The sequence below is a fragment of the Molossus molossus genome, unplaced genomic scaffold (genome assembly GCF_014108415.1).
Source record: "Molossus molossus isolate mMolMol1 unplaced genomic scaffold, mMolMol1.p scaffold_m16_p_14, whole genome shotgun sequence".
NCBI lineage: Eukaryota > Metazoa > Chordata > Mammalia > Chiroptera > Molossidae > Molossus > Molossus molossus.
The window spans coordinates 51,437,524-51,460,106 of record NW_023425349.1 but is presented as its reverse complement, the minus strand read 5'-3'; the positions used below and the strand labels follow the sequence as shown (position 1 = coordinate 51,460,106).

The following is a 22,583-nucleotide window of genomic DNA, read 5'->3' as shown; positions in this document are numbered from 1 at the left end:
CCGGCTCCCCTGGAGAAGAGTTGGCTCCTCCCCCGAGAGGACGCTCGGCAGTGCAGCCCCTCCCCCCAGGGCTTGTCCCGCACACCGACAGGTCGGCCACGGATGGCTTTGAAACGTTCGCTTTCCTCTACAAGCAGAAACTCCAAAGGTACGAGATCCCAGGGAAATGACCACACACAGCTCTGGTGTAAATGTCCTGTTCCTCTTTATATCCTCACCCCCCCACCCATTCCATCTGTAAATACGTACTACCCAACACGTGCTCACCAAATTCCTGTTGCCACAAACAACATAAACATCCCCAGTGCAGAGAACAGGGACTCTATTAATATTATAAAATATATTAGTTTCTCTTTCCCCGTCTCCGCTGAGGTCATGAACGAAACAAAACAAAAACCAAACCAAGCCACACCCCATCCACATGAAAACAAAAGGCTCTTTGGACCAAAGAATAAGTAAAAACTGGCTCAGAATAAGATTACTAAAATATTTGCACTGAAACTGAGACAGAACCCATAAATATGAGGCACCTGATAAAAAACACGTAACACTCCACATCGATTAAACTCTCGGACCCACGAGGCAGCAAGATGATGTTTCTGGAACACATTGGGGATTCTTAGGCATAGCTAGAGGTCACTGCTGTCCCCTTAGTTTGTGGTTTATGTACTCTTCTTGCCTTTTACATGTCACACCCTACCTAGTGGCCCTGAGCGGAGAAGAAAATGTAACACAAATGCACTTGCTTCCTCGTCTTCCAGGTGAGCAGTCCTACCTTCTCAGACTCCCCGTATACGAGTGTGTGTGTGTGTGTGTGGGGGGGGGCACGAGGAGCCCTCTAGAACACTGTGAGCCAAGGTGCTGCTGGCAGGGCCAGGCCTCACCCACCAAAGGGGCCCCTCTGGGGACAGAGCTGACCAGCCAGGGGGAGGGGCCTCACAGAGGTACTGGGGTTGTCCAGGGGCTCCGTGTGCCTCCTGAGCGGAGGGGAGGAGGGAAAGGTGAGATATAGCCAACGAGACTGTGTACATGCGGGTGTGTGGAGTGGGTGGAAGCAGACAGCACCCGCCCGTGTTCATCTAATGGTGTGTAACCTCAGGACAACCTAGCGAATCTATGGATGTCCCTGGAATTGCCAACAACTTGATGCTATTCTTGTCCAAGGCAGTTCCCCTTCTACCCTTGGGGGAGGAGGCCCCTGTTAGAAAACAATGAGGTTGAAATTAAAATGAGCTATAAAAGAGGCCGAAGGTTGGCTCAGAAATTCTGGGCAGAAATAATGTATGGGGCCCCAACCCATGTGCATGGTGGGCAGGGCATATCCTTAAAGACCTGGGCTGGTCCCATTACTACCGTATTCCCACAAACTGACTGGAGGAAAGCAGAGATCAGAGACTGAATTATAGGCACTGCTGAGTCAGCTTCTTCACTGCCCCTCCCCCTTCCCCGAGCTCCCTTGGGAAGGGAGGGTTTCCCCTTGGGCCGTGACAGCCCTCCTTGTCCACCCCATGGCCCTTCAGGACAGTCCAGTCCTGGGCAGATACCAGCTGGATACTGGCTGCTCTCCATCCTCAAGGGAATGCAAACAAAACTTCCCTGGTATTAAAACAAAAAGCAAACCAGAGAGACAGAGAGCCAAGAGGTCTTTACGGATTCTTTCCTTCCTGTGTGAGACCGAATGCTGGGCATGAGAGGGAAATGTCTCAGTGGGCACACAGATGCAGCACGAAAAACACAACCACAAGCGAGGCGAGTCCTCCATGCATGGCCAGGCGGTGGGCGCGGCTCAGATGTACACGGGCTGCTCCTGGGCGGTCAGCAGTCTGTACATGGCAGCCGGCATCGTCTTCATGTGGATCTGCGGGCAGGAGCACACGTCAGCGGGGCTGGGGCTTGAGGGCGGAGGGGCCTCCCACCATGGGTGGGTGTGAAGAGACCCCAAGCCCCACTGCTAGCCAGGGATCCAGGGGGCCTCCGGGCAGAGCAGGGCCCACAGGCTTTCTAAAAAGTTAGGGGTGATAGAGTAACAAGGAAAACCAGGTAAGGTTTGTTTTCCTAAATGCTTTTGTTCTCCTCAGACCTTTTTATTTAAAAAAAAAAAGGAGAGAAGAATTCCTGAACTGGAAGGGAACAGCTGTGGGGTTCTCACTGCTCCTGCCCCCCTCCTCGCTAGCAGCTGGGGGAGCTCAGGAAATGAGCCTGAACAGCCTTGACGACCTGGGCCACGTCTGTGTCAGGGACGCCCCCTGGGGGCTGTTCTGCTGATTAGACTTGAACCTAAGACAAAGCTTCCAGGCTCATGTGGCAACGTTAGCTGGGGTAAAAGGAACCAGACAGAAGCTGGACAATCGGAGAGTTAATAGTTTTTTTTTTTTTTTGCTTTTCTTTCTTTTAGATTTAGAAGTGAGATCAAACAGTATTTGTCTTTCTCCTTTTGACTTATTTCATTTACCACTATATCCTCCAGGTTAAAAAAACAACAACTCAGATTCCGCGGACAGGGAGGTGGACCAGAGGGGAAGAGGGTTGGGCAAAAAGGCTGAAGGGGGCCAGCTGCGCGGTGATGAATGGGAACTAGATTTTTCAGGTGATCATTTTGTAGTGCCTGCAGATATCCAAAATGATACTGTCCATCTGAAACTTACATATTTAAAAAAGAAAAAGGAACGTGAACAAATCATTCTACAGGTGACCTGGTCTTGCCTCATGGAGATGCTCTCAGACAACCTTTCATTAATGACGCTGAAGTCTGGTCTGAGACAGACTGTCCTGCCATGGAGGAGTGTTTAGGTTTGGGAGGGACACTTCCTGGAGGCGTGGCTGGGGTACCGGGGACACCCTGTCCGGCCCCATCCCTACCTCCCCGACCGCGTTGGAGAGGATGTGGACGATCTTCTCGTGGGGGGTGGCCACCACGCTCTGCCCGTTGATTTCGATGATCCGATGGCCCACGCGGACTCCTCCTCTCTCGGCGATTCCCCCTCGCATGAGGCTGCAGATCTGTCAGGGTCAAATGCCAAGTTACCTTCTCGGGCAGGGGACTGGGTGGGGACAGAAGGTGGTCTTTTCTGGACCCCCTGCTCCCTGCAGGCTCATCTCTGAGCAGCTGCCATGGTTAGGCTTCGGGCATTGAAATCTCTTTGTTTCTTTCCACAAGAAATAGGGTCCTGGACGCTCAACGGCCAGCTCCTTCATGCACTTTGCACAGGGGGTGTAGCGTGTCCCTGGATTTCACGCACACTTTGGGCCTGTCACTGCTGCCAATGTTTTCACACCGTCAGCCTATAGAATTCAGGTGAGCTTTATTTCCCACGATCACCAGTGGGACCCAAACATCAAAACGTACAATGCTAGCAGCCACTTTTTAGGGTCACGGTTGCATGGGCCAAACTGGGGTTGGAACCCCACTCTGTGTTCCAGAGTGTGGCCAGCTGGAGGGGAGCTGCTCCTTTTGCCTTTCCCAACGCAGTGGCTCTTGATCTGTCACTTCTCACAGAAGTGACAGTGCGGCTGGGTGCTGCCCGGTGGGTGGGCAGAGGCTACAGGCTGGGGGAAGCCAGCCCGCATGGCCTCATTTGGAGGGCTCCGAGCTCACCACTGCAGGGGATGGCCACCCCCGCCTCGCACACAAAACAGCTGGAGTTCTCCCCAAAGAACATGTTTTGAAATTACAAAGTTGACTTTTCACTCCAAACTGTGCGCCTCTGTTTAAAAGCCTGTGCAGACGGGGCTGCCAGATCGTGCCACGTGGAAACCTTCCGCGCATCAGGTGCTCTCCGTCAGAAGGTTCCTTCGGTGCTGACCACACTTCAAATCAGAACGAGGCCTCCACAGACCCACATCTATTAAACAGCAATCCTCTGATCCTATGTGAACTTTTAATATTATCCAATGTTAACAAGCAGGGAAGTATAAATGGATAGAAACATGATGTCAGACTAAAACCATAAGGAGTAATCTGAGCTCCTCTCCAAAAGCAGAGGATGCTACATGGGCACAAAGAGTCAACTCCAACTGGGGACTTCAAATGGGTATTTCCAAACCTTAAATCATACTTGGAATAACATTCTGATTACCTACAACTCTTATCTGAAATTTGAGGTAAAAAGAATAGAGTTTTTTCCTCTGGAAGGATGAATGCAAAAAGCACACCCCAAATCCGTCAAATCCAAGGGCTCCAGAGGGCAGACCTGCCACCCAAACCCAGAATGACGTGGTCTGACAGAATGGCTGAGCACAGAAAGGCCCGCCTGGCAAAAGGAAAGGGTATTGAGTGTGGAGTTGGGATGAAGAAAACGTCCTGGAAAGGGAGTGATTATGGCCATACCACTTTGAGAATGTACTTAATGCTACGGAATTCTACACTGCAAAGTAATTTAAATGGCCAGTTTACCAGGATACAAAAAGGAAGTATAATTTTAAGGCCAGCATCCAAGTAATACAAATGCTCACTATCCCCAAAGTGCCAATTGAGGTTAACAAGGCAAAGCACGGATTAGTCATGCACAACAGCCAGGGGGGCCGGGTTCTCAGCCTGGGCTGTGAGCTGGCATCACGGGAGCTTCGCGCACCCCCCCCCCCCCACACACACACCCTGGCTCGGGAGCAGCAGCTCAGCAGGAGCTGGAGTGTACTGCCAAGGGTGGTGATAAGGTGGCAGTCCTTCAAGGCCAGGGGGAAGGAAGCTGGTACATCCCAAACTACCTGGAATTAGCAGCTGGCCGGGCTGCCCTGCATGGTCACAAGGACTCGGGCTCCGAGGCCAGGGCTCGGAGAAGGGCCTCTCTCGCCTCACGCTGGGAGGCACAGAATTCTCTGTCCAGAGAGGAAGCTGCGCCTGCCTTCACCTGGTCATCCCCTTCCCTGCCGAATTCTTACAGGAAACTGACCGGCTTTGAAAATTAAAAATAAAATACCATTCCTTAGACTGTTATGTAGTCCCAGAGACGTGGGAGTGGAGTACAGACTGACAATCCCCAGAAGAGGGGGTGGTGGGGAGAGATAAACCACAGAACTTATATGCATGTATGCATGACCAATGGACATGGACAACTAAGCTGGGGACAGGGCAGGGAGGGAGGGGGAGGGGGGAGTCAGTGGGGGAAAAAGGAGAAACATCTGTAACAAAAATAAATTAATAAAATAAAATACCAAACAGTGAGCCAGGTGTGTCAGACTTTCGGAGAAGGGCGTGGGTCGTACTTACAATTCCGTTCTGGACGCTGAAGCCCAGCTGGTAGCGCAGGTCTGGTCTCCGGATCAGCACGGTGGTCACCGGAGGACACCTCACGATATTCAGCTTCACCCGGGCCTGGTTCTTCAAGCCCTGAGAAGTGAAGGAAGCCTGGTGGATATGGCGATGCCCCAGGCAGACAGAGCAGACAGCACCAGAGGCGAAAGGAGCCCCCCAGAGGCCTCGTCCCTCCGCGGACCTGCAGCCCCGCACTGTGCTGCCAGGCGCATCCGCTCGGAACCACCTGCTTTGCGGAGCCCTGTGGTCCACTGCGGAGACCGTGCCTGTGGGCACTGTCTTCATTTGGAAAGGGGGCTGTGTTCAAGGGACCTGAATAAAGTGGTCATCGGTACAACAAAGAGGAAAACTGCTTCAGGTTTCTTTTGGTTTGGACGATGAAGGATGTACAGTCTCTCCCTGGTTGGGAGACACACACATGGGAAACAGACTTCCTCCGTATGGCAAACCCTGCAATCCCTCCTCTTCGAACAGAGAGCATCTCATGCCCGGCGACTGGCCCAGTGCACCAGGGCTCATCTTCTCTCCGTCTGGAATGCTCCTGCTTCCCCGTCCTCTCTCCTGTTAGAGATTTTGTCAACATTCCCACAAGCCCCCGGGGAGAAGCAGGGAGCAGACAGGACCCTCTGTGGAGACCTCCTTGGGAGAATAAAAGGGTGCTGCTGGGGAAGGAAGGACACAGGAGGTAGGACTGGAGATTGTCGTGGCTTCATGATCCTTATTAATGTGTCCCGCCCTCCAAGTCAGGATGCAGTGTAGGGGAAGGTGCTCGTTACAGATGAAGAGGGGACTTGGCCTGGTTTCAGAGCCTGTTTAGAGAGCATCCTCCGCCCACTCTCAGGCCCACCTTGTTGTGTCTGAACACAGGGCAGCCACCAGCCCTGGTGTGCTCAGGAGCCCCCCTAGAAAGTCATCTCAGAGCTTTGCTTTCCCTCAGGGAGGGGATGGTTTTGCTCCTACAGGTCCTACCACTGACTTGTGAGCTTCACCCTAAAAGGAGGCTGCGTACCAAAGTAATGCAGCCCTGGAATAAACGTCCACCTCCCAAGTCTCTGGAGACCACCTGCTCTGCTCAGCTAAAGCCCGTGTGCCGGAGGGGCCAGACCAAATGGCTCGTAGCAGGTGTTTTCCAACCCGTTTCAAGTCATGGTCCACAGAGGAAAAGACGATGTACTTGCACCCTGGGGTAAACAGACCGCGGGGCTTGTGGCCGGGGCCCTGCAGCCTGGCCCCTGCTGACTGGGGAAAGCTCCCGGTCAGCCCCAGTCCCAACCCTCCAAAGGGTCAGAGGGGAAGGGGAGACGCTGTTACTAAATGACGGGACCGTGGGTGGGTGGGCCGCCTCTCCTACGGCAGCCACCAGAGGAGGGGCAGGTGTTCAGGAAAAGGTGGGCTCTATTCCCGCCAAGTCTGCAGTACCCCCTGGAGACAGCTCCTGATCAGTTAAAAAATGGGTCCAGTGTGTGCCCTCCATGGGCAAAGTGGAGAGAGAGATCTGGGACGACAATGACAAACCCATTTCAGCCTGAAAAAGGATCACCTCTGACTCTGTAAATATAACTCTGCAAATTCCACAGCTATTGCTGCCGACAGCCACTCCTTGCCCAGTGTGTGGGGGTCAGGACTTCTCTTTCCCATTTTACAGGTGAGGACAGAGTGGACACGAAACCTGACTTGCCTTGGCCAAGGCCCTGTGGGGTCAGAATTGGGATGACGGCTCCCCTGCTCCGGCCCCTGCCTTCCTCACACGCACCTTGCCTAGCAGAGAGGTGGAGCTGGTGTCCCATGACTTCCACACCAACAACATCTGTGGCAAGAGTGTGGCTTTGCCTCTCTGAGTGGCATCAGTGACCCACACTCCTTTGTTTCTCAGCAATGCAGATATGCTTTTAGATGGATGGGTAGGGATTTTCTGCCTCTGGTTGTCTGGCTTTATTATGCTTGGCTGATAGGTATATGCTAGTGGTCCTCAAAGAGGGGACCCCACGCCGGAGGCAGCAAGACCTGGCCACCCAGACCTACTGAGTCAGAAACTACAAGGGTGGGACGCAACACTCTCTGTTAACATCCTCCCGGTGACACTCAGTTTTGAGACCACTGCAAAACAATGAACTCACCTGCCCCCAGGTGACTTAGAGCCAATGATGTCCACTTACCACTGAGCCCTGGCCAGTGTGCTCTGGGAGAGCAGGGGCTAGCACCATCTGTGGGGGTGAGGGCTTGTGGGAGAGTTGGCTGGTCTGATGCTCAGTCAGCCATCTGTACCAGGTGCGAGTGCCCGAGAGCACTGTCCCTCAACCCATTCTGAAGTGGAACCAGCCAAACCACCTGCCCCTGAGCACCGGCGCTTACCAGGCTCAGCTGGAGGGTCCCAGGAGCTGCCCTTTCATCTCCTTGACAAACTGGCAGTTGTAATTATGCCCATTTTACAAAAGAGGAAACGGGGGCTCAGAGATACTAAGCAACTCACTCAAGTTCACCCACAGGTCTGGATTCAAACCCACAGCATGTTCTCGCCCAGCCTGAGCCTCCAGATAGACAATGGGAGGGACTGTGTCATCACGAGTCAGGCTTGCTCAGCCATGAAGCCAGGGAGAGCGAGGGAAGGTCGACCCTGTGCCCCGGGTCTTTTACTCCGGCCCTGCAGGGGGCCATGTTTTCTGCTGCCTTTCCTGCCTTGTGAGAGGTCAAGGCTCCTGCTGCTGGCTTCCCCGGTTTGTTCAATTCCAGTTTTTCCTCTCAGCGTGTGCATTTTGAGGGGATCCATTTACGTTCCCACCTCCAGTGTCTCGGCCTGTTCTGAACTGCTCTGTTTGCTGTGGGATTTGAGTCTCCTGTTGGCTGTAATTTGGCTTACGGTTACTTGATGTACATACGCAGGGAGCAGTGATCAGCGTCTCCCTGCAGCTTCTGGAACATCTCGGGGAAACCTCTCTGGTTCAAGAAATGATCATTTCAAAGCGAAGCGAAGGTGAGCTGAGAAGGACTCCCCCTGGCCTTCTGCAGGGCAGCGGGTCCGCCGTCCACGCCGATGCTCCAGCTCTCTGCTGATAATGGCAGGGCTTGCTGAAGGGGACACTGCTGTGCCAGGGGCCCTGGGCTCCAGGTGTGTGTGCCACCACAGGCCGCGGAGCCTTAGACACTGCCCCTCCCCCAGTCTCATCGCAAACATATGGCGCCCCCCACTAAGCTCTCTTCCAGTTCTATGATTTCATTCCTTTTCATGCTTTTTCCCCTTTCCTAAATGTGTTCGCCAACACCACATTATGCTTAGAAATACCTATTTCTAAAATTAAACATAGGCAGGGAGGAGGGTCAGCGCAGACATCATTCGTGCATGTATTTCTTTTCCCTCTGAGTGCTTCCTCTTTCTCCTTCACCGAATCAACGAGCGATTTGGGACCACTTGCTATGTGCCAAGAACGGCGCGGGTAGAGCAGGGCCTCCCGGAGCACGGGGGAGGGCTTCGGGGCCCCGGGCCGAGCAGCTAGAGGGCCTGGGCCCCTCCACTTTCCCTCTCTCCACAGTCACGCCCCACGAGACCCGGATGTGGGAAGCAAGAGCAAAGAATGCTGAAGGCAGAGCAGCCAGTCAGAACCACAGTCCTTCCTTCAAAGCCGCCTGCTTTACACGTTTACACCTATGACCCACTGGGGTTACTTAGGTGTCTGTCAGGCACAAGACAGCCCCACGGGCCTCACAGAGCATACGGACAAGCAGCAGGAGGACTGTTTTCCCAATGTCATCTGAGAAGTTCATAGTGCTCTGGTGGGTTCCTTCTGTGGGAATTCATTTAAGACGCCTGGTCCGTCCCCCAGTGCACGCCTTCTGGATGGGGCCGTGGGCTGCGTGGGGAGGCTTGGCCTCCTTTGAAACCACCCGGCCCTCCGTTTGCTCAGCCGCTCCCAATCAGTGCTTCACATCGGGTCCCACTTGCTTGCATTTCTGAGCTGCCATTTTATTAGAGGTGCCAATTAAATGCACGGTCATTTCGTCCCCATGACAACAGTGGAATGGTACAGCAAATTAAGAAATCGGGTGGGAAGGGAAGGGTCGGGAAGTGGGGAGGGGAGAGGAGAGAAGCCAGAGTGGTCTCTATGGCAACAGGCAAGCAGAACCAGGGTGATCCAGTGGAAGGAAGGGGAAGCGGTGTGCTCTAGTTTAAGAAAGAGGAAAAAAAAATCAGGGGGCAGGACCGTGGAGGCAATGAGCAGGCAGACTGCAAACACGCTTGGCCTATCAATTATTATGCTTTGGCAATAATGTCAGGAAAAATAAGAGATAGGGAAGAAACAATTAAAATAATTCAATACCTATAACTCTATTCTAGAAGTGTATTCTATTTCCTATTAACTAGGGGGAAAAGGTCAACCTGCATTAAGGTGGCAAGACATGGAACGCATGGCTCATTCCCCAAAGTGCTGCCTGAGACGGGTGATGTCAGCACCCGCAGCTTGTGGGGATGCAGAATCCCACCCACATCTGCTGAACCAGAACCTGCATTATAATGAGATCCCCGGGTGATTCAAGTCAAAGTTTTCGAAGCACTGATTTAGCAGGATGACAGCTGCTGGTTCAATTCATTGCAGGGGCGCTGACTACTGAAATAATGCTAAGAGGAAGCCATGAAGGGGCCCAGAACAGCCCTGCAGTGCCCCAAGGTGGTGGGGCAAAAAGGGTGTGTTCTCTACAGAATTTCATTTATTTATTATATTTTTTAATCCTCACCCAAGGATATTTTTCCATTGACTTTCAGATAGAGTGGGAGAGAGGGAGGGAGGGAGGGTGGGACAGAGGGAGGGAGGGAGAGAGAGAGAGGGAGGGAGGGAGGGAGGGAGGGTGGGAGAGAGAGAGAGAGATATTGATGTGAGAGAGACACATTGATTGGTTGCCTCCCACACGACCCTGACCATCAAACTGCAACCGAGGTACATACCCTTGACCGGAATCGAACCCGTGACCTTTTGGTTCTCGGGCCAATGCTGTAACCACTGAGCCAAACCAGCCAGGGCTCTACAGAATTTTAAAACAACGTTACAATCCACTAAACATTTTCATTCGGTACTGGCGATCCAGCTGAAATCAGCGGTAACATCTTCCCAGCCGGGGGTGGGGGGTGGGGGTGGGGGGCACCATGGTTAAGCCACTTTCCCTTCCACAAAGGGGTGCCTCGGGCGCTGGGGAAGGGCAGCCGGTTCCTAGTGGGCTGCCACTGAGTACTTCTCTGCTGACGGTGGGCACAGGGCACTGGTTTTCATGCTGTCCATCTTCACAGTTACACCTCGTTCATCACCGCACCGCCTTTTAATTGTCTGATTTCAGACACTCCATTTATAGACATCGAAGGTCAGCTATTCATGCAAACTCATCTTTTCTCCGTAGGAAACTGCGCAGGCAGTGCTGACTGTCCTCAGTGAGCTTGGTTTCCACCTAGATGTGTGGTCCACGCACAGACGACGAGTCCCGCGTGCTGCCGGGGGAAGTCCGAGCTGCCCGCTGGGTCTCAGCCTGCCTCATGTCATCTGCTCCTTCCCGCAGAGGAAGGGAGGGCGGGGAGGGGGATCTGGACTTGTGTGTCAGCCGGGGGGTCCAGGGCAAGTCACCTTCAGAGTCTCTGATGGGCCATCTGTAAACTGGGTGTTTGCTATCCCCTCCCTAACGGGCTGTCTGTCATGAAGAGGGAGGGAGGTGACTCTCTGAAGGGCTGGGCACTGTCTGGCAGGTGCGGCAGGGCGCTGGCATGCAGCTGTGCCAGTCCTCAGCAGGTCCTGCTTATTCCCACCCAGGCCCCAGCTCCACCCTGGCTCACATTATCTACACTTCCTGCTCCTCCTCCCCAAACCCTTCCAGACCCAGATCAAGTCCCCACAAACCCTCCCTCACTGACCTCCCTCTCCCGACTTCTCCCCCCCACATCCGAACCCGCATGTGCCTAAGTCGGGCCTTCCCAGCCTCGGCACTGTTGACATTTGGGCGGGGTGAGCCTTTGCTGGGGGCTGTCGTGCGCACTGAAGGATGTTGGCAGCGTCCCTGCCTCCACCCCTGAGGGCCAGCAGCATCCCACCTCCCTAGTTGTGACCACCCAAACTGTCTCCAGACATTGCCAAATGTCCCTGCGGACTGGGTTCAAGACCCCCCGGTTGGGAACAACTGCCCCAGGTGATGGTCTGGATTACTGAGCCGGGACAATCCTGTTGAGACTTACTGGAGAGAGTGCTGTGGCTGACGTGGGACACCTGCTGGTGGGCAGTCTCAGACGCCGGTGCTATCTGAGCCAACTACCCCGTCTGATGTGCAAACCGTTTCGGGAGGAGTCTATGAACGCCAGTCAACGGTAAACGACTGTGTGCAAGCCCCTGCCTTTCTGTCTCTCGGTGCCTGACACTGGGAATATGCTCAGAAATATCAGTGACTGAATCACAGTCGCACTCCGGTCTGCCACAGAAGTTGACTTCCCCCCATCGCCGGGTACCTTAATAATGCTCTGGCAGGTGGACAGAGGCAGGCCCACCAGGCTGGTGCCGTTGATGGACATGATCTGGTCCCCGATGTTCAGCTTCCCCGACTTCTCTGCCGGCCCTCCGTGCATCATGTTGGCTATGATCACGGTGGGCAGGATGGAGCCCCAGCCGGACTCCACGATCACCACACCTAGGATCTCTCCTTTCTGCTTCTCTATGAAGACCTGAACGGAGAGAAACGCGCAGCCTGAATCAGCAGCACGCAGGGCGGCGGCAGAAATCAAGGCATTTGCCCTCCTCCTGCCTTCACTAAAGACGAGAGACATTTCCTGAGGACTCCAACCCACACGAGTCCTGTCTTCTCTGTGTTCCACGGCTGTGTGAAACGGTTTAACACAGGCCCATACCCGATTTTGGTACTCTTGTTCCATGTAAGCAGTCTTGACTTGGCAAAACAACTATGAAGGGCACAGTATTGTTTTTTTTCCTATAGTCCCTAGTGAGGGTGTGTATGTGGGTGGGTGTGGGGGGCTATGTAAGGGGGAGCTTTGGTGGTGAGTTATGGCTTCCAGAAATAGCTTTTGGATTGATGCACTGGCTCCCCTACAGTGCTTCACAAATTCTCTCCAACATTTAAGATTCTTGAATTAAAAGTAAATAGATCACAGAAACACTGCTCTGTAAGGAGAAAGCTGCAGGGAAAGAAGGAAAAAAAAAGCTCAAGTTATCACCACCAAAAGGTTGGAAGTGCAGACAGGAAGACCATGTTCTAGACAGGCATGCCTGTTTGTAGCCTTCCTGGGCAGGGTGGAGAAGACAGGAGTTCATTTGGGATATCTGTTGTCTGATGAGGTTTGCAGAGACACACAAAGGGCTGGGATACTTCTTGGAAACATCTACCAGAGTTGTTTCCAACAACTCTGTGTGTGCATTTATCCATCCCTATTCATAGACACACATATGCTCAAACATACACTATTCTGGTGGCTGCTGGGGCCTGACAGAGCCTCCTTCACAGGTTGATGTCCCCTACCCCCCACTGCTGGAGCTCATGGTTGGCCCCTTCCATGGAGAACTGCCCTTAGTCAAATGGGAGACACTCAGAATAGGACCTTACTTGCATACAGAGTCTTTACAGAGGTAATCAAGTTAAAATGAGGTCATTAAGGTGGCCTCTAATCCAGGATGACCAATGTCCTTATAAGAAGGGGACATTTGGGCACAGGGACAGGTGTAGAGGAATTCAGCATGAAGACCTGGGGAGAAGACACCCATCTATAAGCCAAGGAGAGAGGCTTGGAACAGATCCTTCCTCTGAGCATTCAGAAGGAACCAACCTGATACATTCCAGATCTCAGACTTCCAGCCTCAGAGCTGGGAGATACTACATTTCCCTGGTTAAAACCATCCAGTCTGCAGTATCTTGTACTGCACACTGGTACGGCCCCATCCAACCCTGGTGTCAGGGTACAGAGGCCTGCCAGTCCTCTTGGCCCTAGGTGGGCACATCCGGCCTGTGACTTGTCACCCAGAGCATCTCTGTGGATCAGACTAAAGCTCACCCCCAGTAAGGCCCCATCCCTCCCCTGCATCCCCAACACCCTGCTGCCCACACTCTTTCCTGAGTGCATTCTACCCCCAAATCCTGTGAACAAGAATCCCCATCTCAGGCTCTGCTTCTAGGGAACCCAGGACACCTGCATACACTAATGGATCAAGAGATCCTTTCCTCACAGAGAAATATTTTACCTACTGGATCAAGTCCAAGCTGCTCAGCGGGACTTGTGAGGCTCCCAGCTCAGACCTAGACCCCATGCTGGCCGCCTCCTGTCTTTCCTACACGCGCCCCCTGCTCCAGCCACACGGCCTCACTTAGGGCTCCCCAGACCATTCCTGAGCTCTTCTGACCTTCATGCTTCTGTGACGTTGGCCCTGCCCTCTGCACAATCCCAAAACTTCCCAAAGAACACCCCGACCTCCGCGCCAGCTCAGGCGGCCCCGTTTCCCTCCGGCCAGCCCTGCGGAGCTGGGGTGCAAGCAGCGGGGCCACCCTGCAGGAGTAGAGCACTTCTGGTCTGAAACCCCGGCCCTGCTCCATCCTGCCAAGCAGTTGTCTTTGACTAACGCTTGTTCCAGCACCATCATTTCATGTTTCCATGCCCTTTCCTAGCCTGTGGGCTGGGTGAGGGCAGACTGCAGGTCCTGCTGCCCCTGGAACCCACCCCGGATTTAGCTCACGCTTGCTGGGGGCACAGGATGCTCCTCCTTAGTGACGGCCCTCCGCAGCCGTCTCCAGTCACAGAGCTTCATGCACGGGGAGCCAGAGATGGGCCTGAGCCCTTAGCAACGTCCTGTTGACCCTACACTCTTTGTCCCCTACCCCCCCGGGCTCCCTGGAGCTCCTACCCGACTGGCCCAACCTGGAACAGCTTCAGGAAAGTACCTACATCTTTGCAGTTTTCCGACTTGGAGAAGTGGATCAGGTCATCATTGTACATGTCCTGGGTGTTGAGCAGGTCACTATACTCCTTCTGGCTGAGATCTTCAGGGTTAATCCCGTTGGCCCTGAGGAATTCCTGGTATGCCACGCTAAACGCTTGCCCGATGGACTGCGCAATCAGCTGGGCCTAGACAGCAGCCAGAGAGGGGAGACGAAGGTCAATAGGGCAGCTCTGTTGGTGGACAGCCGGGGCCCCGGCAGGACTATGGAGCCCAAGGCGTCAGCTAGGCCAGTGGGTCTACATGGGGCACTAGTGCTTGCTGGAGGTCACTTTCAAAATTCATGGGGATGTTTTCTGTTATGACAATAATCACAAGGGAGCTACTGGCAATCGGGGAACGGGAGTTAGAGATGCTGGACCTACAATCATGCAAAGGACAGTCCTACACTTTGTTTTTTTTTTTATCCTCACCCGAGGACATTTTTTTGTTCAGATAGAGTGGGAGGGGGAGAGAGGAACAGAGAGAGAGAGAGAGAAACATCGATGTGAAAGGGACACATTGAGTGGCTGCCACCCACATGACCAACCAGGGCCGGGGACAAACTGCAACCAAGGTACGTGCCCTTAGCGGGAACCGAACTCGGGTCTCTCAGGACCGCAGGCCGACGCTCTAACTGCTGAGCCAAACCGGCCAGGGCAGTCCTACACTTTGAAGATCACTGATCTCCTACATAATTTTCAAATATCCCACTGGATGTCCATTCATGTACATGATGTACATGTAACCCCTGTGTCTAATGATCTGAGTTCAGGACTCCATTTGAGTTTATATAAAAACACAAAGACTTTAATTACACACACGGAATGTTCCAAGATCACAACTGCTGTGTAAACGGAGAGCAGGCATTTTGCTCAGGCCATCACTTTACAAGCTTCACGACTTTGGAAAATCAACATAAATGCTGTTCCTGGTGTCCGGGTGCCAATGGGTCACATTGCTATTGGCCTGCACACATGCCGTCCGGGGCGGCAACTGTCTGCGTGGGTGTGTCTACCTCCTGGCCCATTTTCTTAGCCCTGAACTCAAAGTGTCAAAGAGAAAGTGTTCACGACATTCAGCTGGATCCTGTGTTCTCACGCCCAAACTTACTGATCAAGTAGGTGCAAGCACCCGATGACTCCACTGTCCCGGCTGGGACGGTTGGACCCACACATTTACATGCTGTCCTGAGTACAATGCTATTTTAGCCTGGCTCCCTTCGCTTCTCCTTTGTGTTACATTGATGGCAACACTTTTTTATTTTTATTTTTTGTTATCCTCACCCAAGGACAATTTTGCATTTATCTTCAGATAGAGCGGGAGGGAAAGAGAGGGGAAGAGAGAGAAATGTCGATGTCAGAGAGACACATCGACTGGTTGCCACCCACACAGCCCCATTGGGGCCGGGGACAAACTGCAACCGAGGTACGTGCCCTTAGCGGGAACCGAACCTGGGGCTCTGGTCCACGGGCCGACGCTCTAACCGCTGAGCCAAACTGGCCAGGGTGCAACACTTTATTCTGTAAAGATGTTTCCAAAAGGAGAGGTCATATTATCTATGAATTTCATTTCAGGATGCTATCTGGGCACCACAACACACCTAGTCCAACCCTGCATTTTCCAAGTGAGGAGATTGAGGCTCAGAGACACAAAGGAACCTGCTCAAGGTCACACAACCCACAGGACGGGAACTCTGCTTCCACTGTTCTCTCCCCCGCACTGGGCTTTGATGCCTTTTCCGACGTTAATGCATCCACAGTCTGACTCAGGGTAGCCAGCAGCAACCAGGCACTTCTTCCGGGCCTGCGGTGCGCTCTGCTTTGTGAGGACGTTACATAAGCCCTCCCGTGAGGCTGGGGCTGACGGAAGTATGCCTGGTCCCCAGCCCTCCCCCTGAGTGCTGAGGCTGTTTCAGAATTCAGATAATACCATTCAGTGTGCAATAACCCTTCCAGGGCCCGGGGAAGTGCCCTCTCAATGAACACAGGAACGTTCCTGGAGCAAAATGCGCGGGATCCACGGGAAGCGGGGCAAATCCTGGCAATGCTCTCACGGCAGTTCCGGCAGGTTCCCAGCACATCGACTACCAAAACCCGTTTGTCGGAGCTCTTTAGACTTTGGGACTGTGGCTCTGTTTTCCTGTCCCCTCAGACAGACTGGGAGACAGGGGTCGAGAGGTTAAGTTGTCCACTGCCTGGGAAGGGGCTGTGGTGGAGGGCTAAATCCTGGCAGGCGGATGTCCGAGTCCATCCTCCTGCCCACCATGCAGGACTGACTCTCAGTGAAATTCGAATGGGTAGAAAAACAAAATAAAGTCTCTAGAGTGATGTTTTACACACAGACACACTTCTAACTTTTCTGCTTTCCCTACCGTCACTAGTTTTTGCTAAAAGCAGCTAATTCACAGTGATGATAGTCTTTCTGTGTGGCTGGCCATGGGGAAAGAAACGCTTAACTTCTCTCATTCCGAGAATCTGGTGACTTCACGGGCCACAGGTCCCCTCAAGAGCCAGCACCCTGCATCCTGCTGGAGAAGTAGAAGGTGGTGGGGCATCTCTTCGGGCATCAGAGGCATGCGTGGACAGATGGGCTGAGCACTATACGCCTGGGAACATGGCCAGCCGACGGCTGACCTCCACGCACGAATGCACACAGTGAACACATGCTGCTGCTATTTCTGTAGCACGCATCAGTCACACAGCAGCCCGACGAGGGGACCCGTCTCCTGCAGAAGCTCAGCGGCTGCACAGCTGGCGCATGGTGACGGGACTCTCAGGGAGCTCTCCCAGGACTGGAGCCAATGCTCTTCTTTTGTCCTCTGCTTAAAAGGCCACGGGTAGGATTCCCAGGTCCATTCTTTCCTTTCCTCGTCTGCCCTGACAGAGAGCCGGAGGAAAAGAAGGCCCGCTTGGGACTCCAGGTCAGATGCAGGTGGCAGAGGGACCCTCAGACGTACATGTGTGCGTACGGGGAGCCTGAGGCCCAGCGAGCAAAGCTAACCCCACCTTTTCACGGCCTGCGGACCCGTGAGGCTTCAGGTTCTTAATTGGAGTCTAGCAGAACTTTCTGAGACTCATTTTCTCCCAGTGTGGAGGTCTGGCCTCTGTTTTAGAGGAACAGCAGGGAGCAGGCAGGGACAGGCACTGCAAGCTGCCTTCTGGGCGACCTTGTCCCCTTGGTTCCTTTCTAGAGAACCAGGCCAGTAAAGGGTGGCGCAGAACATGGGCGGCCCTCCGCTCCGTGCTGCAGCGGGACAGCTCTGGGCCCCCGCAAAGCAGCTTGCTTCTGGCTCCTGGCTCGTTGGAGGAAGGCCCCTCGCTACAGCTGGAGGAACACTTGCATAGAGGAGAAATGGCCTCTTAAAGGAACCAGGGTCACCACAGGCAATATTCTTTGAATAGTAAGGGCTCTCTGCTCAGTGTGAGGGACAGCGCTTATTTCATTGTGGCAGGGGGAAGAGATCACAGTCAGTCACTGAAAGGGCCGCTTGGTGGTCTCTGCAGTGCAGCAGCACCACGGGCTGTGGTCCGGCCTGGAAGGGAGTGTCCGAGGCCTGCCCAGCTTTGGGAGACACTCGAATGCTGATGCAGCTCGACGCTGGTGGCCTCGCCAGCATTTCCAGTCACAACTGGGGAAGGAGACTGAATGGAAGAATGGGTCCCATCTCTGTTGTAAATTTTCTCTGTTTACTTCATCATCTGGAGAGATGAGGGTTAGGAACCACTGGCTTTCTGACAGGAGGAGCAGCTGGTTTTCATAAGGACTGAAGGTGGGTAGGTGTGTGAGCAGGAATCCAGATGTTGCTACAGCCTCTAGGGCCACATAAATAGCCAAGGACTTTATTCCGAAATGCCCTACTGCCCAGTTGAGACCTGCTTGGGTCCTCACAGGTCTGATCGAATGCTTCCCTCTCTTCTCTCATTTTAAGCTCTCCGGCAGTCTGGCCTCCTTGTGTTTCTTCAAGCTGCATCAGCAGGCCCCTGCCTCAGGGCCTTTGCACTTGCTCTCCTCTCTCACTTTATTCAGATCTCTGCTCAAGTCTTGCCTCATCAGAGACAACTTAGTTGATCATTCTACCTGAAACAATCTCTGGCCCTTTATCCTGACCTACTTTTAATTTTTCTTTATCAACTTCCCTTTACCTAATTTAAAAAATGCTTTTATTGCTTTTTGAGAGCGATAGGAAGGTAGAGAAAGACAGAAACATCGATGTGAGAGAGACACATCAATTGGCCGCCTCCTGCATGCCCCCCACTGGGGATTAAGCCCAGACCTCTGTCCATGGGATACACTCAATCCACTGAGCCACACAGGCCCATTACTTAATTTTATATTAAGTATATTTATCCATTTATCTTGTCTCTCTACAACCCTCATGAGTATCTCATCTATTTTACTCAGCCTTGTATCTCTGTTATAGAGATACAAGGCTGAGTAACACACAGTAGGTGCTCAATATTTGTGTGATTCAGGACCTGAGAGAGAGAGAGAGAACCAGGAGCAGCTCAGGTCACTGAAGGGAGACGGGGGGAGCCACCCTTACGTCCTCAGACTCGAAGACATGGCAGATCATCTTGTACTGCCTTTTCCCATCCTGGGACGGGTGCGAGGCTTCCACGTTCTCCTGGGAGTTGGAGCGTGGCATCCGCCTGCGGGCCATCAGCACGACAATATTCCCGATGTCTGCGATGTAGGAAATGGTCCTCAGAGGGTGGTCCATCATTGTCTCCTGGAGGGCCAAAGGGAGGGCGGTAAATCCAGTGCCCCAGCCAGTGCCCCCAGAAGAGTCTGCCTCCCCACCACCCGGCCAAATGTGCTCTGTATGCGAGGGGCTCCCGCTCACTGCAAAGACCCTGCTAGCAGACATATGTGCACCCAACCAGGCCTGGGGCGATTCCCTTGGCCAATAATAACCCAGGGAAGGTTAAAAAAAAAAAAAAAAAAAAGATAAAAAATTGGCATGTGATGGTTGCATTTTGTTTTGTGTGGTGTGTGTGCGATTTTAAATAAAATTTCTTAGAAGTGTAATTTATTCAAGTTCATGAGTCTTCTGATAAAAACTTATGAGAATTGTTACCAAACAACATCCACAGTTTATTTTTTCCTTTGATTTTAAAGAAAACAGTCCCAAGGCTCCCTACACCCCCGCCCCCACCTTCTGGCTTGTTCAGAAGCAGAACCTGGGGATGGCCCCTCTGCAGACACGGACAGGCACAGCCTCTGGGTTGCATGCTGCTAAGCTTCATCCCCAGGAAAGGTGGGAGCCAGGTAATACCTGCGTGTCAGCATTCAGTACTTTGATTCTCTGTGTAGAAATGAAGAGATCCACTTCAGTCATTGGCTGAGATTCGCCTTCAGGAGCCTGAGAAGAAAAAGGCACCACGGGAAAGCTTAGTACATTCTTCTGACCCAGATGACGGGAGCAAGGTGAGCTGACACACAGAGGCATCGAGACACAGTCACCAGAACAGCAATGCAGACTCCAGAATTAGGGTGCCAAAGCTGAAGCTACCACACAGAGGATGGACACATGGGCGAGAGTTAGCATTTGCAGGTTACAAGAAAAAATGCAAAATTCCCTTTGCTTCTTCCGCTCTAGAAGCAGTAACGCACTGCAGCAGACTGGGCTCTATGAACAAGGATTGCCAGAGGCCCTCTCTGCAAGCTTTTGGAGCCCCGCATATTGAAGGAATAAGGGCAGCTGACTTGACACCACAGGACCTTGGCAAAATCGGTCTGCCCTGCTCAAGCGATGGGGACAGTGTTTACAGCATGTGCAAAGAAAGTCATCTGAATGCAGTTCTGGTCAGAGGGTCTTCATGTTCACATACTGACAACAAAGAAGCGGTACCCTGAATCCACCCCATTAAGAAAGAGCTCAATGCGTCAATGTCCCACGTGTAGCTCATAAGCATCTAGAAGCTCCACATCCAAAAAAGCACATCAGTCTGGTTCATTTTTAAGGCTTAACTCTGCACATGTGTGGTTATTAGCAAGTTTTCTTTTTTGCATCCAGCAATCTGACAAATCCACAGATCAAACATGACTAGAATTGGACAGACCCAAGTCCCTGCCACATTAATGCTCCTGAATGGTGGGAACTTTCACACTAGCACAGGATTCATTTAGCGTCTCCAATCTGCTCCCTGCCATTCCTCTCCAGTGAAATGACTCATGAGCAACAGAAAACAGCCATTTTGGGCGACTGAGTTTTGAGAAACGTTGGCTTATGGAGCGGTTCAAAAAGAAATCTGAACGAAAACTTGCTGGATGCAGAAAACAAAAGCACGAAATCATAAAAAGGGAAAACATAAAGAGATGGAAAGAACAGGCATAACACCAAGCTGATGAAGTTGTTTGTACTGCACCTTCTTCCTGCTTTTGGCTAATTTCTGGGCCATCTGCTTAGCATGGAACAAACAGAGACAGGAGAACAGTTAGAGAAGAATTTGCAGAGACTCAAAGTCGAAAAGGGAATTGACAAACTAATACTGACAAATATAATACTGACTTTATATGTGTAAAGCACTGCTATGGGAGGAGGACTGACTTAAAAAAAGCCCCACTCAACAGACAATGGATCTCCTGACTGAGAATTTAGCAGATGGCAGGGGGAGTAGGAGGAAGGAAATGTATTGAGTTGCTTCTTATACTTAACTGTAATCAATGTTTCAAAGAACCAATTTTTGTTTCTGTTAGTTTTCTTTATTATATGCCTGTTTTCTATTTCATTGATTTCAGCCTCTATTTTTATTTTCTACTTTCTCTGAGCTGAATTTGCTTATTTTTCCCCCCTAGATTGAGATGAAAACTTAAATGATAGACTTTCAAATTTTTCTCTTTTCTGCTATATTTCTTTAAAGCTATGACTCTCCCTCCAAGCACTGCTTTAGCTTTATCCCACACATTTTTAATTTGTTGTAATTCAACTATCATTTCATTTAAAACATTTTCTGATTTCAGCTATGATTTCTCTTTTGAACTTTGGGTTACTTAGGATTGTGTTATTAATTTGAATACATCTGGGAATTTTTCTAGTTATCTTTTTGTTATTCATTTCTGAATTAATTCTACTGGGTCAGATAATATATTTTCATTTCAATCATTTGAAATTGGTTGAGTCTTAGCTGTATGGCCCAGAACATGACTGATTTTGGTGAATTTTTCATGTATATTTCAAAAGATGCATTTTGCAGCTGATGGGGAATGTCAATTAGGTCAAATACATTGGCTAAGAATACTGTTCATATCTTCTATGAACTTGCTGATTTTTTTGTCTGCTTATTCTATTTACTGAGAGAGGTGTATTAAGATCTCCAGCTGGTACTATGGATTTGTCTATGTCTACTTCTGTCAGTCTTTGCTTTATCCATTTTATAGCTATAAGATGCACACATATTTCCTGTTGATCTTTTGTTGTTTTCCCTTTAGTAATGCTTCTTACTTTAAATTTATGTAATATTAATATAGCCTACACTTAACTAGAAATGAATGTAATGCCCCCCTCTTTTCTCATAAGTAAAAGCACCGTTGATAAAAGCAGAGACTCTGAGGGTGAATTGTTTGAAACTGAACCTTGGCCCTGCTACCTAACTAGCTGTGTGACTTAGAGTAAGCAAGTTAACATCTCTGTGCCTCAGTTTATTCATCCGTCAAATGAGGATAAAAATAGTATCTACCTTATAAGGCCGTTCTGAACATAAAATAAACATGTGCAAAGCTCTCAGAACAGGGTCTGGTGCATTATAAGTACTATAGTTGTGTTTGCTTTTACATGATTATAATTTACCTATGTCAGGATGCAACTTCTTGGCTTTTAATAAGGCTTGTTATACACACAAATATCTTGTATGAATAATGGTAAGTCAATGGCCCAATCAGACGCTGTTGTTGTCATTGGGGGGAGCGTAGGAAGAAGGTCGGCTCTCTCACATTCCTTAGTACTCACCTGGTAGCAAAGCTCTCAGCAGCATTGCTTTATTTCGTTGATGACTAAGGTGTCTTGTCTACGCTACCTCATTGTGGAAGAACTGGATGAGTCAGCCATCCAAGCACCAAATAGCTCCCCTCTGCTACACCCAGGAATCCAGGGCAGCGCCCTCCTGCATGGCCACCGCATAGCTCTTATTGGTGGTCATGATGAAGAGCATGCTCTGGAAAAGTCCAAGGGCAGCAACTGCACATGTGACCCTAACTGATGCACATGACCATGGAGATACTTCCGCATCTGAGGAGTGGTCTGCACGATGCTGTGCTGCACCACAGCCTCCTCTGTGGAACCGGGGAGGTCTGCCAGGGGAAGTTCTGACCTGCACGAGTGATAATGCAATGACAAATGACTGCTGTGAGATCCTACTGTGTGTCGGTTTTCTACAACTTCCCCTGAAAGA

The 22,583-nt window shown here is 51.5% G+C and overlaps 1 protein-coding gene across 1 annotated transcript in view; it reads right to left on the bottom strand.

Annotated features, from left to right (window-relative positions):
• Nucleotides 1-242: 242 nt before the first annotated feature.
• The window catches only part of APBA1 (amyloid beta precursor protein binding family A member 1), a 205,168-nt gene continuing 182,827 nt past the window's right edge, over nt 243-22,583 (bottom strand). The window contains exons 6-13 of the mRNA XM_036261907.1: nt 20,562-20,594; nt 19,469-19,555; nt 18,737-18,922; nt 14,160-14,339; nt 11,724-11,936; nt 5,207-5,326; nt 2,860-3,000; nt 243-1,858 (exon numbers count right to left, since the gene is read on the bottom strand). Coding sequence (XP_036117800.1) covers nt 1,787-1,858; nt 2,860-3,000; nt 5,207-5,326; nt 11,724-11,936; nt 14,160-14,339; nt 18,737-18,922; nt 19,469-19,555; nt 20,562-20,594 — 1,032 coding nt within the window. The 3' untranslated portion in view covers nt 243-1,786. The remainder of the gene's footprint in view (nt 1,859-2,859; nt 3,001-5,206; nt 5,327-11,723; nt 11,937-14,159; nt 14,340-18,736; nt 18,923-19,468; nt 19,556-20,561; nt 20,595-22,583) is intronic.